We start from the raw sequence: 17,397 nt of genomic DNA on the forward strand, positions 1-17,397 counted from the left end.
GATTTGCCATGTAGTATCTGTATTGCCTGTCAGATGCGGATGCCAACCTAATGCATTTGGATTTGCCTTGGATTTTGGCGTAACCTAATGCACATATAAGGATGCAGTTCACTCTAATATATTTTTAATAGAGCAGCAAACTTTAATAGTAGAATTTGTTGGGATTATACCGGTGTTATTATTCAGGTTATACCATTGTATTTGGGATCAACACTAGATTAGCATCACAAATCTACAATGGTGCGAGTAAATGTGGATATTGCAAGAGAGCGAGATGGCAAATACAGCATCATAATTCTCAAGTTAGCACGAAGAAGATAAAGTTGTACAAGATGCTCTACTCAAGTCAAGTGAGAAGGTGACTAAGTTAACCCATCTATGTTAAAATTGCCTGGGATCGTTAACAACATGAATATGGCAAATTCATATCAAACTTGAATGTCCATGTTTTTGAGAGGCAGCCATTGCCATTGGTACAAGGTCACCGAAAGGGTCACTAAACGGATTGGAAGATCCAGCCTGAGGTGCAGGGTACTGATGCTGCTGCTGCTGCTGTTGTTGGTATATCTGATTTTGTTGATAATGTGTCTGAAAATACATGTTATGGTGATGTTGATGATCCTGGAAATGATGAGGCTGGTAGTATTGTTGCTGGTGTTGAGACTGGTAGTACTGATGCTGCTGCTGGTTCAGCATTGCAAACTGGACATTGGATGGGGGCAAGAAGCTGCTCGACGTAGCAAATGGATCGTTGGTGTCGAAAGGGTTGGGTGCTCCTCCTCCAATGCTACCGGTGTAGGTGACTCCGGTGATCTGCCGCCGCCTCGTCTCGTCTTCGTAGAGGCTGTCGAGTAGCAGCTTGTCAAAGCCTCCAGCCTGTTGGATCAGATCAGATGCAAGTTTGTAATTTTTTTTGGTCGTTTTTCAAAAGTTTTAGAAATGAGCAACAGAGCAAATGTTATACTTCCTCGATTTTGTATTTTTGCTTGTACTGTTTGACCACTCGTCTTATTCAAAAAAAATTTAGGAATTATTATTTATTTTTTTTGACTTACTTTATTATCTAAAGTACTTTAAACACAACTTTTCGTTTTTTTGCACAAATTTTTTAATAAAACGAGTGATCAAACATTGTAAGAAAAAACTAAAAATCCCTTATATTATGGGACGGATGAAGTATGAAGCTAGCAGGTGGAGTAAAGATTTGTGCAAACCAATTTGGTTTGAACTGTTTGGCTGGTGCTGCTTGGAGCAGTGACCAGTGCAAGCTCCCACCCAGATGTGTTGCCAGAAAACAAGTCCAGGGAAGTTGATGCCTTAGTTTGATCACCTGCAAGCAAAAGACCAAAAAAACACACAAAAAAAACATTGATGACTTCTTTTTTGGCTCATTTAAACTTTAGCAGCAAGTCCGCAAATTTACAGCTAAATTTAAGTGGCCAATGTTTTGTTATTTGAGATTAATACAGCTAAATATACCTGTTCCCACAATTGCTAGGGCCCATGCGTTGTTTTCTTCCAGTTCTGCAACCAATGGACTCACCTCTGCATCCAAGTTCTGCAAGATATAAAACAAAAACAGACACAAAGAAATAAGATTTAGGGAAGTGGACACTTGGATTAGCACATAAATGGATTAGAGAAAATAGTGCAGAAAAGTACTAGTAGATCTCCAGTGGTTTCTGGTGGCTTTGGTTCTTGTTTAGGCTCTTGTTCTTGTTCAGACTCTGCAGGCTCATCTTTCTCCTCTTCTGCTGGTTTTTCAGACTCCTCTGTAGCTTCTTGGTCGTAGGTCACTAGCTTCCTCTCACCATTCTCCTGCTTTTGCAACAAGAATTACGAAAAAAAAATTCTAAATCCCTTTCTCAAAGTTTGCAAAGATAAGTTTAGAGCAGAGTTTGCCTTGGTTATCCATAGGGCAAAAGAAAACTACCACCCACAAATTTCAGAATGGCTAGACAGTTTCTAAGTATTTTCACTTGTATAAACATGTATTTATAACTTTATATTATTATTATATTTATTCACTGTAGGAGCCTCTCCTACAGTTTTTTTCCCAAAAGAAACACAAGAACTACACAAACATAATGGTACTAATAGAATTGCACTAGTTCTTAAGTACTTGTTTCTCATGAAGAACCGCACTCACCACGCTGTTAATCGAGGGACGGGGTGCTTCTCGGATGTACTCTTCCATTGTTCCAATGAATGATGGTGGTGGCTGCAGAATATAATGTGCAAGGAATGAGCATTAGAAATCCAAGATCATGAGGGATGTGGCCAAATTCATGAAAATGTTTCGCTATCTTGTTGCTCTGATTGAGACCTAAGATAATCTTTTGAGATCAAGATGATGAACTAACCTGCCTTAGAGTAGGAAACTGGAATGTCCTGGCAAGCTCAAGTTGTTTGCAGGAATCGTAGAAGTCAGAAAGATCTTCAGCCTGTGCATTGGACAAGCATGAGGGTCAACCATTTTCATGAAAGAAAATACCAGATTATAAAATTGAGATATATACCTGCTGGCCAGCTCGTTTATAGACAACAAGAGCCTTGATAGCATCATACTTTGGCATATCAAAGAACTGCATCATAACAATAAGAACCAGAAATTTATATTTACAATTCAGCGACACTGAAAGCGATAACCTATCTAGGATGATATTGTAAAGAATTCTTCTAAAAATGGGGCACCTTCTTCTTTTATATAAAACGTCGATAACAGCATATGACTGTTTAAAAAAAATCATAAAGAATTACTTTACCATATCAACAAGATTGATGATACCATCATTGATTGCACAGTAGATCTTGAAGCTCTCCTTCAAAACCTATAGTACATGTGAAACCACCATATGATATTTAAGAACAAATAATGTGTTGGATAAAGGGATCAGTAACCTATGCAAGATTTCTTGCGAATTAAATTACCAAGGCTAATGCATATTGGATAAGGTAGTTCGTGCCTGCTGCACCTTCAGGCTGCAATGGCAAAAAAATATGGATAAAGCTACTGACAACATCCAACAACTTTACAAGGATGTGCTAGTAAAACATTTTGGTTATGAAACCTGGCAGCCAATTAGCCTGAAAAGTAGCTGCTGCAAGGCAGGCAACTGCTCCAGAAGTTCAATGCAAGGCAGGGTTCTAGTTCTACTGTGTGCCTGCACTTGTTAGGATTAACGAAAGTTTAATCATCATGAGGCAAAACATCTCATTCACTACATGGACTTCGTTTTGATAATGTGAGAAAGATAATGTTAACCTTGCTGGAACACTCAGGAGATCTCATCAGACGCTCGGTTTCGATGTCGAATTTCAAGATCCTGAAACACTCGAGCCGTTCTTCTAGGAAGAGCGCGTAGGCGCGAACCCACGCAGAGCAATTCCAAGCTGGCAAAAATCAAGGCTAGCTAGGTGAATTGATGCATCATTTCTATCCTCCAATTAGAGTTTGATTTGGGAAAAATATATACATATGTCTCTCTGTTGCATTGATCACTATGCAAGATAGGGAATCACCTAATTGGCTTGAATCGTCCTTGAAGTTTGCTATCTGCAAAACGCTTCCCTTGTATGAGTAGGCCAGGAACTCTTCTTTGAATGTAGGATCACCTTCTCTCAAGAGCCTATGTACCACTATCAATGTCTTCAATGCAACCTATAACCAAAAAATGTCCATCAACAAGCACATTATCGAGATAAGGAATATAATCAAAGAGGACTGTAAGAGCAAGACCCAACTGTCCAATTCTTTGTCTTGGACAATCTCCTTGACAAGGCATAGATGCAGTATTGAACGTCCGCTCGAGGGCGGTTAATGGAGGTCGCCACGAATATTTCTGCAACAATGTGATTAGAAAAAAAATAGATTCTAAGATTATATTAACTGCTGAAAGAGATACATTTTGGCATTAAGGTAGCCAACTAAATTATGGAGGAGAAGATGATCGAGTACTCACTTCTAACGTGCCTGTCCTTGGGAGGGCATTCTACATGGTTGGTGGCCTTCACAATTGCAATATCCAACTCCTGCCATTGAAACAATTAACCCAGCAAATATCAGGTAACATACTACCCTCTTTGTCAAAAAAAAAAACCCAATAACATACAAGGATGTATATAGATAAATGTTTGTCCAAATTCATTCTAGAAATAAAGGATAAATATAGATAAATGTTTGTCCAAATTCATTCTAGAAATTGATTATTTTTAGGACAGAGGGTATACAAATTATGCATTTGCCTTCATCCTGAGACAATGCAGCATTTGCATGGACAAATGCAGCTAAGCTAACAGAAAAAGCAAGATTGCAAGACCATATGAACAAAATTCCCTACAACAAACAGCAGCAACAACAACGAGAAAGAAAGGAAGGAAGGAAGGAAAAGAAAGCTGCAGGAACATGGACAAGTCGACAAGAACAGGAGAGAAATTAATGGAGGAGATAAAAAAAATGTAGTGAAGGTGACGGACCTTGAAGTCGCTGTTGACCTTGGCGAGGCCGACCTTGGTGGAGTCCTTGAGGGCGCCGTAGGCCTTGCGCCGCCACGACCCCATCGCGATCGGCGCGACGGCCCGGCCGCGGGCGTGCGCTGAGACCTCCGGACGCCCGCACGTACTCTCTCCCTCCCTCCCGCTACGGACGACAACGACGACGACGACGACGCAATGCGACGCGGCCTCCCTTTTTCCGATCAACTCCTCCCTCTCCCGCTAATTTTAGCCCGCCCGCGCATGCGATCCACCGCGCCGCGCGCGAGCTAAGCTCCCCAACTCCCTCCCTTTCCTAGCTCGTGCGCGCGCTCGCAATCCGCGTGTTTGCAATTTTATTTTTGGGTTGATTGGAAATATGCCCACTCAGGTAAATTTTATTTTAATTCATCTAGTCGTATTCATGTCATTCGAATTCGCACAAAATTAAAATCATACTATCACCGTCATTTTCGGTTATCATACAGACCAAAATACCCCTAGACGACTAGACGTTGGACCCACATTTCAATTCTATCTTCTTCCTCCGTTCTCCCATCTTCTTTCTTTCCCATCTCTCTCCACATGCTAGTTTTATCTTCGTCAGTGAAGCCACCCCACAGCCGTCGTAACCCTAGTCCCCGCGCCCAACTCCTCTCCTTGCCAGTAGCAAGAGCTTCGACAAGTAGGGGTAGGCATTTGGTCAGACCGAAATTTGTGGTCTCGGTCTTCGGTCTTTCGGTCATTTCGATTTTTGAAAGGTGAAGACCGAATTTCAACGCAAAAATATTAGAACCGAAAAATTTTCATTAATGAAAATGTTGCTAAATTTCGGTTAGGACCGAGACCGAGACTGAGACCGAATTTGTCGGTTCTGATATTTTTGCGTTGAAATTCGGTCTTCAGCAACATTTTCAATGCTGCCTGAGGAGGAGGCCGAGCCCGACCTCGCCATCCTATGCTTGAGGTCAATGCATTCCTCGCCTGAAGGAAGGAGGACATCCTACCGACCATCTGAGTCAGCTGACATGTCGAATAAAATCGGAGTCAAAAACCACCGAGGGAACTTGCACTGGATTTGTAAGTTGAGGGATGCATTGTATCCGGTTTTAAGGTCGAGGGACGATTTTATAACTCAATGACAAGTTGAGGGACCTTCGGTATACTTTTTCCTTTTCCGAAACAGTGTGCCTCTACACATGTCTGTCACACAAGCCCAGGTCGGCCCAGCCTAGCCCAGCCCAACCCAACCCAACCCCGTAGCGAACAAATCCATCCCTTGACCACCCACCCACCCTTCCTCCTCCTCCTCCCGTCTCGGAAGCCACCAAACCCTAGCCGCGAGCCCTGACGTTGCGAGGAAGGGGAAGAGGAGGAGAGATCGAGATCGGAGAGATCCATCCATGGCGCTGCGAGCCCTGATCAGCGAGATCCGGGGGATGAAGGTGCGGGAGGTGCCGGGGTACCTGAAGCCGCGGCTGAGCTGGGAGAACGTGAAGAAGAGCAGCGACCAGGCCGTCGACCGCTACATCGACAAGTACATCGAGACCAGCTCGCCGGAGCCGCTCTTCCACGTCATCTACGGCCTCATGGCCTTCTCCTACCTCATCAACCTCCCCAAGGAGCGCCGCCACCTCGCCCACCTCGAGGAGCTCGAGAGGCAGGGCGCCGCCGCCGCCGCCCACCACTAGATCCGAGGTCAGGTGAGGGTTCCCCCGTCTCCTTGCCTCCCCTGATCTGATCTGGGATTTTCCCCGATTGTTTCGTTCGGTGCCGTTGGGATGGTTAGATTGGAAATGTTAGCTATGGAGATATGAGGAAATGTTTCTATTCTTAAAATCTATCACGAGTGGTTGGGGATTTTTTTTAATGCATTTCAACCACGGTGCAGGAGAGGGATCTGGATTATTATAGGGAAAAAAGTGATACTAGCTTTTCAGGAGTAAGTTTAATTAGTTTTTCATAGAATTAAATTTGTTTCGTGGATCATAGGAAAAAACAAATGATTAGGAATTTTTTGTTTTTTAAGGAGTAACTTTGATTAGGAATTTTTTTGGATCGTATGTTGCTCCATTTCCACCACGGTGAGGATAATATAGGTTATAGGAAAAGGTAAATGATAGATTTAAGGAGTAACTTTGATTATTAGGTTTTTAGTACAACTGAATTGGTTTGGTGGTCGTGATCCATTTATCCTTTGACATAGTACTGCTTGGATATCAGCAGGCCTCTCCACCGCAACAAGTTACAACTTTAAATATATATCAAGTCCTGCAGAGATCTACTAATTTTGTGCATTTCATGCTTTGCTTTGTTTGCTTGTCTTGAAAGGGTGAAACATATTTATTGATAATCTTTAGTGTAGTGTATGGATTGAAGCAAACATATTTATTGATAATCTTTAGTGTAGTGTATGGATTGAAGCATTTGCTGTGTGAATGGATGCATCTTCGCTGTTTATTGTAGTATAAATGTAGTGAGGAGGAGAGTCACAGCTATTTTTTGAGTCAGTGCATAGGCCTTGTTGTTCATGTCTGTTTTGCATAATTGAAATGAAATTAGTTGAAATTATGCATATTGCTGTCACACCATATGAAACGAGCATCTTCTGACTTAACCTTGGTATACTGTGAAATAACCTTGGTACAATATATCTGTGAAATAACCTTAGTACAATATATAATAGCGTAGTTGCAGCATTTTATGTAATCCTCTTCAAAGTTGCATGAGTTCAATTGCTACCTGGTTAGATCAATGATTGGCAGATCTTCTTTTAAGAAGAACAAACAGGCACTCAAACAGTCAAAACTGATATAATGTTTTGTTGAACTTCCAACATGCTGATATAATGTGATTTAGGAGTAATGTATGCCTCTACTGTAGAGGAGTTATTCACAAGGGAAGGTCTGCAATGCACCTTTTAATTATGCAATGTCTCTAGCCACTCCAATCTGCAATGCACCTTTTAATTATGCAATGTCTCTATCCACTCCAAGCTCATACTCGAATGTTCATGATTTAAATGTTGTCATACGAACCCCACTGCAACTGATGTGAAGGCTGACTACATGCCCTGTTTTATCTATGCTGTATTGCAGGACTTGGGGTTTGTCTGTGGTTGATTCGATCTAACAGAATTTCTGTTCTTCCACCGATGAGCTACCTGGAGTTGTGATGATGTTCGTTTGATGGTTTATTTTGTACGGAAAGTCAGCAAAAAACTTTCCAGTTTATTGTTACATTCCTATGCATCTTATCATAAGCAACTTCAAACTGGAAGTGCATGCATTGTGATTAAAAACTTTTTCAGTTAATTTGAGCACAGCTGCTTCGATATATACTCCAATGACAGCTTTGTCGGTCGTTTAATGTATTTCCCTGCCTTTCTCATCTTATAGGCATAACCTTTGCATCTGCTTTGTTTTGATGCAGTTTGTATGTCATTAATCACGTGGTGATTTTGTGGCCTTTTCTTAAGCTTGCAAGACTTCATCTCATGTCTTTTTTTTGCTTGTGTATCCATCGCTAAAGATTGTAGCAATCAGAGTTTTCGGCCTGATCTTTTGTTATTCTAACAGGCTACAGCCCATGGATTGACATGCACTGATATTCTGTCATCCTGCAAGGTTGTGGTTCATTCTCGTCATATCAAGTTGTCAACCTGATGAAACCATCACGGTTTACTTTATTTTTAATCTTTTGAAACGAAAATCCTTTTTTTTTCGAGAATTCAAGTTTTGGCCGCTGTACTTGCTGAATTCCTGTCCAACGGGAAGATCAAATTGAAAGCAATGCAATCCAACAGAGCCCATACCGTCCGTCTAAGGTAGAACCAGCCGTTGTCGAGCTTTCGATATCCTTTCGTGGTCACGCAATCGAACCCACAATTCCTCCCAAAATCGAACCCACAAACATTTCCTCCCTAAATCGAACCCACAATGTGAGGCTCCTTGTCGTCCTTCTCGCATGGATTGCAGGTTGTTTCATAGACCTCTTCTCGTCCTTCTAGCATGGATCGCAGGTTGTTTCATAGATGAGTGCAACATTGGATGCCTTGGACCTTGCCCCTTTTGTCTTATTGCCTCATAGATGAGCGCACAATTGGCACAATTTGTCATTGCAAGTGATCAAATTATCTCAGAATTTCTAGTTACTACTGCAAGAAATGCCTCTCTTGGCAAAGCAAAGAGTAGTTCCCCATCGAATGGTGCAAAAGGTTGCTTCCAACGACTAGTTTTAAATTCCAGTTTATATTATCAAGAACAATTTACAACAAAATAATTAGACAACAAAACCGAAATACACTATTCAATTCCATCCTATGCCCGACGTACCATGCTCACCATCCATACTTTGCTTGAGTCTCTGCTTTTGTGAGGAATCCCTTGGAACGCCTCTCGGCAAGCTCCATCTCCTTTTGCTTCATGTCATAGAATAGAGAACCAATCTGGTGCTTTCTTTTGTGCAGCTTGGAGGGCTTTCCTTTTGCTGAAGGGGCGGGCTGCGTTCAAGATAGAAATCTTGGGTTAGAACGATCCTTACTTAATTAGCGCAAATATGGTTTGGTTTTTCAAAAATGATATCTTATCACTTATGAGCTCATGATGCTCACTCACAATTTAGATCTTTTCAAACTAACGGTGGACATGATGACATATAAACACCTTATGGCAATTGCAACTTTAATCATGTTGGAAACTTATAGAATACATCTTTTTTGACAAATTTCCTTTCCACCATCATTTCAATGTTAATTACTCCCTCCGTTTCACAATGTAAGTCATTCTAGCATTTCCCACATTCATATAGTTCTTAATGAATCTAGATATAACTATATGAATGTGGGAAATGCTAGAATAACTTACATTGTGAAACGGAGGAAGTAATAACTAAGATTGTTGGTCACTGATAAGGGATGTTGGATCTGCAAAAAACATCACTCCTATTGCTTTCCAACTGAAATCCTATAGCTCACACTGGGAAGCTGTGATATATGTTCCATATGTACATAAGTTAACCTAATACCCTTTCCACCCACTATAATTTAAACCTTTTATACAGAACCAGATCTAGCCTACAGTCACTGGCCAAATAAAAGTAGATCAAATGTTATTAAGAGTACATGCAAATAGCATAAAGCCACCACCCAGGCACCCACCAACAGAAATGCTGTATGAACCATAAGTAACATAATTATCAAATTATGTCCTTACAGAGGTTATCAGCAATCAATAATATGGCTGACCTAATGAACTGCAAAATTACAATAAGAAAGAACCACTGTATCATGATTCTGCCTATGTCCTCCAATAAATACTTGCTTGGGAGCTTGCAGCATTCTAAACTGATCACAAGCAAGTCAAATAAATACTACTGTATCGCTTAACCAATAAGCCAATTATCTTGGTACCAACAGACCATTTGTAGGAATAACTACAGCGTTGGGTGCTCTAACCAGTCATAGTAATGGATAAAAGATTACAGTTACTGGCAAGAGAGTGAGCTACTCTAGAAATCTCATCCTATTATGTACTACATGTGATACTTGCCAGAAAAATAATCGAACATAACAATAATGCTGCAAGCTAAGTAGAAATCATAACAAGCTGACTCGGTACCTGGTAACTAGGGCCGAAGGCCATCCCAGTGAGCTTGGACTTATCCTCCCTCGGTCGGTTCTTCATCAGCTCTGCCTGGTTCACCTCTAAAATCTCTGCCGGCATATCGCTCCTACCTCTCTTCCCTCCAATCCTACCAACCTCCGGTGGCAGTATTGGCTGCTGGATCGGCGGTGCTGTCGCTGCAGCCGCATTATGTTCGTACCCACCAGCATAGCCCCCTCCATATGCCATTTCCATCGAATGCCCATATCCATCACCATGTTCTACTCCGTATGTATTTCCATACACTCCACCGTGCTCTCCTCCATATGCCGCATACTGCGCTTCAGTCCCATAGTTCACATTGTCGCTCGGATCCCAGCCATAGTTTGCACCGTAATTGGCGTAGTAATTTGGATCCCATGCGTAGCCTTCCTGTCCATTACTGCTCCCAACTCCAGCACCATAGGTTTGCTGCTGATTCTGCTGCTGCTGTCCAGCTTCGGAATCAACAGCGAGCTGCTCCTGCTGCTCCTCCGGCACAGGCATCTCATCGTCATCGCTGCTCCCATTCGATTCATCGTCTTCATCATCGGCAGAGGTAGTATCAGGCCTTTCAGGGGCAATTGCGTTGATGGCCGAGGACGATGGACCAGCGGCGACAACATTCGACCTCTCCGGCGCAGCGGTGTCTATGGCCGACCTCCTGGCGGCGCCGCCACCGCCGAGCCCGAGGGAGCGCTTGGGCGGCGGGAGGAACGAAGAGACAGGCCCCGTGCCCGCGGATACGGGCGGGCGCGGCTCGGCCTCGCTAGGGCGGCGCTTCTCGGCGTCGTCGTCCTCCTCGTCGGAGCTCTCGCCCGTGGGCTGGCGGATCGGAGGCGGGTGGAACTGCACGACCCGCTTAGGGTTCCCGGAGGAGGACTTGGGAGGCGGGATGGCGGAGAAGACGGGCCCGGATTTGGGCGCCGGGAGGGAGGAGAAGAGGAGCGCCGACTTGGGCTGCGGGAGCGACGAGAAGATGCCGCCACCGGAGGGCGGCTTCGGTCGGGCCGCGGCGGCGGCGGGAGGAGTGGGTAGGGTTTCGTCGGCCTCGTCGTCGGAAGAGGCGTAGTTGGCGAGAAGGGAATCCATCGCGGCTTGCGGATTCGATCGGCGGCGCGCGGGGGAGGAGAGCAGGGGTAGACACCTCCGGCGGCGGCGGCGGGTGGGGTTCGATTGGAGGTGGAGTGGGAGTCGGAGAGTCGTCGGCGGCGGGCGGAGACGGAGGCGGAGGTCGGGGTGGATGATGGCAGGGAGGCCCGAAGTGGATAGATGGGCCGGGCTTAGGGCCAGATTAATGGCCTTTTTCGTATAGTACTGGTAAGTTTCTGCCTTGGAATATGTAACTTTTTTTTCCTTTTTGTTCATATAAAAGTTGAACGATTTTGCTATTTTACTTCCGAAAGATTTTTGGCTTCTATCTTTTGCTTTTCCGTTCGTATGATTTTGTACCAAGTTTTATGTTCTTGTATATCCAATTTGTTATTACGCTCAGTTACAGTACATTTACACTTACCGTCTATGTAGCACTCATAGTCAGTTACTCTATACCAAAGTTAAATTTTAGAATTATTTTGTCTCTCTATATTTACAATTGTCGGCATGTTTGTATATTTTTCTTATGGTTATTTTATTTAAAACGGGCTATATCCATTGGTTAAAAGTTATGTAAAATTCGAAGCTATAAAACTCTAAAACAGTAAAATTCATGCATTTTGAAAAGGGCTTAAACATTATTATGCTAGACATAGTTGCATGCTATATGATGCCGAGAGATTCTCATGTTGCCCTTACAAAGTGGGTGTTACTACCATCATTGGGCATTGTTCACTACAGCCACAGAAAGAAAAAAAAAATGTAACGTCTCATGTTACCGCAGTTACCATGTGGCTCTGTAATGGAGAGAATTTTACATGTTTTTTTTTCTTACTGGAGTATATTTTCAGTTTTTTTAAGAACAATTAGATTTTCAGTTACCAATCTTTAAAGTGGACAAGAAGCTTGAAAAAAAACTTTGTTAAGGTTAACCTTCTTCCCATAATACTAAGAAAAAAGTATAATATGTGTATTAGTTTGGATTGAGGTCAAACGTTTGATCATATTCTAAAAGTTTCTTCACTATACTATGAGAATTTGACTTTTATATTGGTAACAATCCAAATGTTAGCTGAATAATTTTACTCTACTAATATTTTAATAGTGCTTTGGCATTGTCAATGAATTGGTAGGGTAAAGGCCGAGTCTAGTTGTTTTGGCAAAAAAAAATTGACATATACAAAAACATATTTGAAGTATTAAACGTAGACTAATAACAAAACAAATTATAGATTTCGTCTGTAAAGTGTGAGATGAATCTATTAAGCCTAATTAATTTGTCATTAGCAAATATTTACTGTAGCACCACATTGTCAAATCATAGCGTAATTAGGCTTAAAAGATTTGTCTCGCAGTTTACATGTAAATTGTACAATTGGTTTTTTTCTACATTTAATACTCCATTTGATGTGACGGAAAAGTTGGAAGTTGAAGGGAACTAGACACAGGCCGAGTTTAGTTCCAAACTTTTTCTTTAAACTTCCAACTTTTCTATCACATCAAAACTTTCCTGCACACATAAACTTTTAACTTTTCCATCACATCGTTTCAATTTCAGCAAAACTTTTAATTTTAGCGTGAACTAAAACACACCTACAGTAAAAGAATCAAATAAGCCCATAGCGCTAGAAAAGTTGCAGTTAGGTGGAGTTGAAGGTCGCCGGAGGCGGGAGGGAGGGACCAGGTCAGGTGCGACGCTCCCTCCTGCTGGGCCGCGTGGCCGTGCTCACCGTGTCGCTCACTCACGCGCGTACGCAGTTGAAGCCGCCTCTCTCGCCGTCTCGCGTACGATCGCTACGAGAGGCCACCACGAGGCCTTTTTTTTTTTTCTATCTGCTTCTACTCCTTGTTGTTCCTCATGTTAAATACTTCCTCCGTTTTATAATGTAAGTCATTCTAACATTTCCCACATTCATATTGATGTTAATGAATCTAAATAGATATATATGTCTAGATTCATTAACATCAATATAAATATGAAAAATGCTAAAATGACTTACATCGTGGAACAGAGGGAGTATGTCTCATTTTGTATTAGGCCTAGTTTTTTTTTTCAACTTAAAACTTCAATTTCGATTTTTGTTAGTATGTTTTTTAAAATGCTAAATGATATGTCTGTTACAAAAGTTTCTATATAGAAGTTATTTATGGAAATAAAATAATTTATTTTTTAAGTTTATAATAATAATGCTTAATTAAACATGTGTTAGTCATCTTTCTCGTTTCACGTACGCTAAAAATTTCTCTTCAACACGACAGAACGAACGTAGCCTTAGGGTTTATTCGGTTTGGAGATAAAGTAAAGGATTTTAATTTTTATGGATTAGTTTCTACAAGTACCATTTGGGATTTGTATGAATAAGATATAGGAAAATCAAATGAAAATGTTCCTTTCTTACAAGTCGTAGAGAGAAAATATATAAAAATATTCATCCACTCAAAAAAATTTCTATGGATTAATGGGTTCGTGTATTACTATTTCTCCACTTTTTTTTATTTTCATGGGTTGAAATTCTCTCAAACCAAATAAGCCATTGAGTTGTAATATTTTAGGAGGGAGGTAGCACGTGCTATCGGCTCAAAAGCGATCGGCAAGACATGAGGACAGCATTCCTTGATCATTGGCTCTTCCCATTCAAGCTAACACGACTGGGGGGTACACACTGTTGTTAGTGCTAACAATACTGTCCATACAAGTGGTAAGCCCAGTACATTGAGATACCAACTAACACCAAACACAAGACAGGACTAGCAAAGATTGGAAGGAAACAAATATCGAGTTGGTAGTTGGTACTATACAATACAGGGAGACATTCTTGACCACATAAAGTCTAGTTGATCAAATCACCTTTAATTAATAACCAATTAATAACAAATCAAATTGTACTATCATCATTGTATACTAATACTACACAGAAAAATTAGAGTCCCATCCATTTGGATTTAGACTTGTGATTTGATGTTAACCACAAGAGAGGCCTTCCTAAACCACAAGATTTTTAGGTCCTTGATGGTGATTAAGAATTTGAGATTAATTTAATTAATTAGGGAGGAAGCAAACAAACAATCATTGCCCACAAGTTTCGCATTTTTAGGACTTTCTATCTCAGGCGGCCGGAAGATTCGTCGTGCGGTGGCCGGCGGCGGCGGCGGATCAGGAGCACTCGGCCCAGCCCTCCTCGGCGGCGGGCGGCGTCGACGCGCGCGCCATCCACGACGCCACCGTCAGGAGCAGCCTCGCCGGCACGTGCGCGCTGGCCTCCAGCCGCCGGAGCAGCGCGGCCTGTCCGGCGCCGGGGCGGCGGCGGCGACGGGAGGAGGAGGAGGCGACCTCCGACCAGAGCGCGGCGGCCATCGCGACGCGGATCGGGACGCGGGAGGCGGCGACGCCACGGCCCACCGCGCGGAGCGCCGCCCCGGCCGCGGCGGCGCGCCTGCGCGCCGCGCCCGACGACAACCCCATCCGCTTCGCCCACCCCTCCAGAACCGCCTCCGCGCGCGGGGAACGCCGCCCGCGCCGCCCCCTCCTCCTGACGTCCTCGCTCTCCACCGCCGCCGTGGACGACGCGGAGTCCGCCGTCGACACGCACGAGCTCGACGCCGTGGACCGGGCGTCATCCTCCTCATCCACCACCTCAACCCCCAACCGGCGGCGGCGGTGCCTGGACGCGAGGAAGTTGGCGCCGTGCACCTTGTCGTCACATACCAAGCAAAGAAACGCGGAGTCAGCGGCGCAGTGCACCGCGGCCACGCCCCCGCACAGCTCGCACCCGGCGCCACCACCGCCGCACTTGCCGTTGCCGACCTCCATTACAGGTTGCAAGAGGCTGGACTCTTGTGTCACTCGGTCGAACACCTGGCGGGGGTTTGCGTGGCTTTATACTACAGAGCAAAACAGGGAGACCAGTCTCCGCGCGAGGGCGAGATGGCGATGGCGACCGGCGGGCGCAGGCGCGGGCGCGGCGCGCTTCGGGGAAACCGGCGGCGAGCGGGGGAAACCGCGGGCGCGCGCGCGGACGGCGAGGGGGGAGGTTTGTTGGGAGCGAGACGATGTGGATTGGAATGAGTCGAGAGTGCGAGGGGAGTGTGGCCTGTATTTAAAGAGGACCCGCGGCCACCGGCTTTGGTGGTGGCTGTGCCTCGCTCTCCTCTCCTCGCCCCCATCGACTAGTAGGATTTTACTTTGACCTTTTCCCACTCGTTTGTACTACTAAATACTCCACTCCAACATGGTATTTTTTTACAAAGTTCTTTTTTTAAAGATTCAGGTGTGTTTATTTCGCGCTAAAATTTAAAGTTTGGTTGAAATTGAAACGATGTGACGGAAAAGTTGGAAGTTTGTATGTGTATGAAAGTTTTTTGGAACTAAACTCAGCCAAAGTCACAGCTTTTTATTGAATTATTTTTCATATATAACTTAGAGTATAACTATATTTAATTGAGCTATAACTATAATATTATAATCACATTGTAACATTCTAACTTCTATGTAGCTTACTCTCGGAGCTGTGTTGGCCAAGGGAAGGATAATGGTGTTCAACCTAAGGTAAAATATCAAGTGTTGGCTAGCGATATGGTCAAACAGGAACGATGTGGTTTTTAATGGTGTGTTAAAACTTTATTGTTTAAAAAAAATATATAGGTAACTTTTAGGGAGATTCATTGGGCGCAGTTTTGGTCTATGTTGCTTAAATTGGAGGATGGCATTGTGTTAAAGAAAAAGTGTTTCTTCAACAGGAACATCGGGAGGAGATTAGAAACTTAACTTTGTTTTTTTTTTTGGTTGGTTAACTTTTGTTTGAGACATGTTCTTCGTGTAAGGGGTTGAGTCTTAACTCTTAAGCACTCTTGTATAAACTTTTGGCCGTGTAATCCATTTACAAAGTAGAGATCGGGTTTTAACTCATTATCTCAACAAGGAAAACAGCTGCAATTAGCACAAGTAATATGATGCCCTACAAATTGTTCTAAATTTAAAAGTCCCATCATTTGGCATATTAGAGAAAAAAGCAAAACGACTTATTTGCAAATGAAAAATAATTTGTGAATAAAACTTTTTTATATATGTTCTTAATAATCTAAAAGCAAAGGTTAAAAAATAAACTATGATGAAGTAAAACCTAAAAAAAAATTTAAAATTTAAGGTTTAAAATTTAAATTTTAGCTAATAAGTATAATTATATCTTCTATTATACGCAGAACAATTGTCGTACGGAAGCTGACCAATGGGCAGTCGGCGCAAGAGTTAATCCCTCATCTAACTGACGTAACTTTTAGAGCACCGCTACACGTACTAAACTTTTCTTACTAAATTTATACTAACAATCATCTCAACCGTTTGATTTAAGTAGATAGAAGTTATAAAAAATCTAGATGCACTCATAGCATGACATATCAGAGTTAGTAAAAATTTAGTAAGAAAATATTAGTACGTATAGACTTTTCCTAACTTTTAACACCTAAAATATGTACTCCCGGGCAACATGATCTGATCATTTCCCTAGATCAAACTGAACCTCGTGTCTATCTAACAAAATATGACACACATGACAAATTTCTCTAACATATCCACCCAATCCCCTTCCATTCCGATCTTTCTCGTCGCCAACCATCCGAATTAACAAAAAAAAAAAAACAATTACCACTTGTGAATAAACCACCATTCAGGTGTACTTTTCACATGACACTAGGAGTATTATTCTATACCATGTTGGAGTGATTATCTAAAAAAAAAAACCATGTTGTAGTGATGCCCGAAATATATTATCTGTTCTTCTGACGAGCTAGCGGCCACCGTTAAATGACAGGTAAATAATGCTTAGTTAATTACTCCCTCCGTTTCGAAATATTTGACGCCGTTGACTTTTTAGCACATGTTTGACCGTTCGTCTTATTTAAAAAATTTAAGTAATTATTAATTCTTTTCCTATCATTAATTTATTGTTAAATATATTTTTATGTAGGCATATAATTTTACATATTTCACAAAAGTTTTTAAATAAGACGAACGGTTAAACATATGCTAAAAAGTCAATGATGTCAAACATTTCGAAACGGAGGGAATAGCTTGTGTGCTTAATGAAATTATGGACATACCTGAGCCGTTGGTTGGGGAGTCGTAGAGTGATCCTTGTCCACAAAAACCTCGTCGCCTTCGAAGAGAGAGGCCAGATTTTTTTTTCTACTT

At 42.4% G+C, this 17,397-nt stretch overlaps 4 protein-coding genes across 6 annotated transcripts; 1 reads left to right on the top strand and 3 right to left on the bottom strand.

Moving 5' to 3' along the window:
• Window positions 1-53: 53 nt before the first annotated feature.
• Window positions 54-4,684, bottom strand: LOC127764353 (putative clathrin assembly protein At5g57200). 2 transcript variants are annotated; one of them, XM_052289225.1, is made up of 15 exons: window positions 4,477-4,684; window positions 3,963-4,032; window positions 3,745-3,842; window positions 3,523-3,661; window positions 3,266-3,393; window positions 3,072-3,164; window positions 2,932-2,982; window positions 2,766-2,831; window positions 2,520-2,585; window positions 2,364-2,444; window positions 2,150-2,221; window positions 1,663-1,821; window positions 1,480-1,558; window positions 1,215-1,330; window positions 54-876 (listed from the first exon to the last, which is right to left on the bottom strand). In XM_052289225.1, the coding sequence occupies exons 1-15, from the start codon at window positions 4,558-4,560 to the stop codon at window positions 424-426; spliced, it is 1,755 nt and encodes a 584-aa protein (XP_052145185.1). In that variant the 5' UTR covers window positions 4,561-4,684; the 3' UTR covers window positions 54-423. The 2 variants fall into 2 exon arrangements, with proteins under 2 accessions (XP_052145185.1, XP_052145184.1); XM_052289224.1 differs by having other exon boundaries at window positions 57-876; window positions 1,663-1,818; window positions 4,477-4,670.
• A 1,078-nt stretch (window positions 4,685-5,762) lies between these two features.
• Window positions 5,763-7,868, top strand: LOC127762743 (uncharacterized). 2 transcript variants are annotated; one of them, XM_052287223.1, is made up of 2 exons: window positions 5,763-6,171; window positions 7,572-7,868. In XM_052287223.1, the coding sequence occupies exon 1, from the start codon at window positions 5,877-5,879 to the stop codon at window positions 6,162-6,164; it is 288 nt and encodes a 95-aa protein (XP_052143183.1). In that variant the 5' UTR covers window positions 5,763-5,876; the 3' UTR covers window positions 6,165-6,171; window positions 7,572-7,868. The 2 variants fall into 2 exon arrangements, with proteins under 2 accessions (XP_052143183.1, XP_052143182.1); XM_052287222.1 differs by having other exon boundaries at window positions 5,764-6,176.
• Window positions 7,869-8,647: 779 nt separating this feature from the next.
• Window positions 8,648-11,381, bottom strand: LOC127762742 (uncharacterized). The gene is made up of 2 exons (XM_052287221.1): window positions 10,092-11,381; window positions 8,648-8,974 (listed from the first exon to the last, which is right to left on the bottom strand). Exons 1-2 carry the CDS (start codon window positions 11,205-11,207, stop codon window positions 8,813-8,815), a joined length of 1,278 nt encoding a protein of 425 aa, XP_052143181.1. The 5' UTR covers window positions 11,208-11,381; the 3' UTR covers window positions 8,648-8,812.
• Window positions 11,382-14,042: 2,661 nt separating this feature from the next.
• LOC127761732 (B-box zinc finger protein 32-like) lies at window positions 14,043-15,388 on the bottom strand. The gene has a single exon (XM_052286063.1). It carries the CDS (start codon window positions 15,019-15,021, stop codon window positions 14,365-14,367), a length of 657 nt encoding a protein of 218 aa, XP_052142023.1. The 5' UTR covers window positions 15,022-15,388; the 3' UTR covers window positions 14,043-14,364.
• Window positions 15,389-17,397: the final 2,009 nt, after the last annotated feature.

Source organism: Oryza glaberrima, chromosome 2, assembly GCF_000147395.1.
Source record: "Oryza glaberrima chromosome 2, OglaRS2, whole genome shotgun sequence".
Taxonomy (NCBI): Eukaryota; Viridiplantae; Streptophyta; class Magnoliopsida; order Poales; family Poaceae; genus Oryza; species Oryza glaberrima.

Excerpts from the sequence above, each read along its gene's own strand:
- LOC127764353 (XM_052289225.1), bottom strand. The coding sequence starts at position 4,560 with ATGGGGTCGTGGCGGCGCAAGGCCTACGGCGCCCTCAAGGACTCCACC. Across the intron at positions 4,033-4,476 it reads AGGTCAACAGCGACTTCAAG|GAGTTGGATATTGCAATTGT; the intron begins GTCCGTCACCTT and ends TTTCAATGGCAG. Across the intron at positions 2,222-2,363 it reads AGTTTCCTACTCTAAGGCAG|CCACCACCATCATTCATTGG; the intron begins GTTAGTTCATCA and ends TATATTCTGCAG.
- LOC127762743 (XM_052287223.1), top strand. The coding sequence starts at position 5,877 with ATGGCGCTGCGAGCCCTGATCAGCGAGATCCGGGGGATGAAGGTGCGG.
- LOC127762742 (XM_052287221.1), bottom strand. The coding sequence starts at position 11,207 with ATGGATTCCCTTCTCGCCAACTACGCCTCTTCCGACGACGAGGCCGAC. Across the intron at positions 8,975-10,091 it reads CCTTCGGCCCTAGTTACCAG|CCCGCCCCTTCAGCAAAAGG; the intron begins GTACCGAGTCAG and ends TCTTGAACGCAG.
- LOC127761732 (XM_052286063.1), bottom strand. The coding sequence starts at position 15,021 with ATGGAGGTCGGCAACGGCAAGTGCGGCGGTGGTGGCGCCGGGTGCGAG.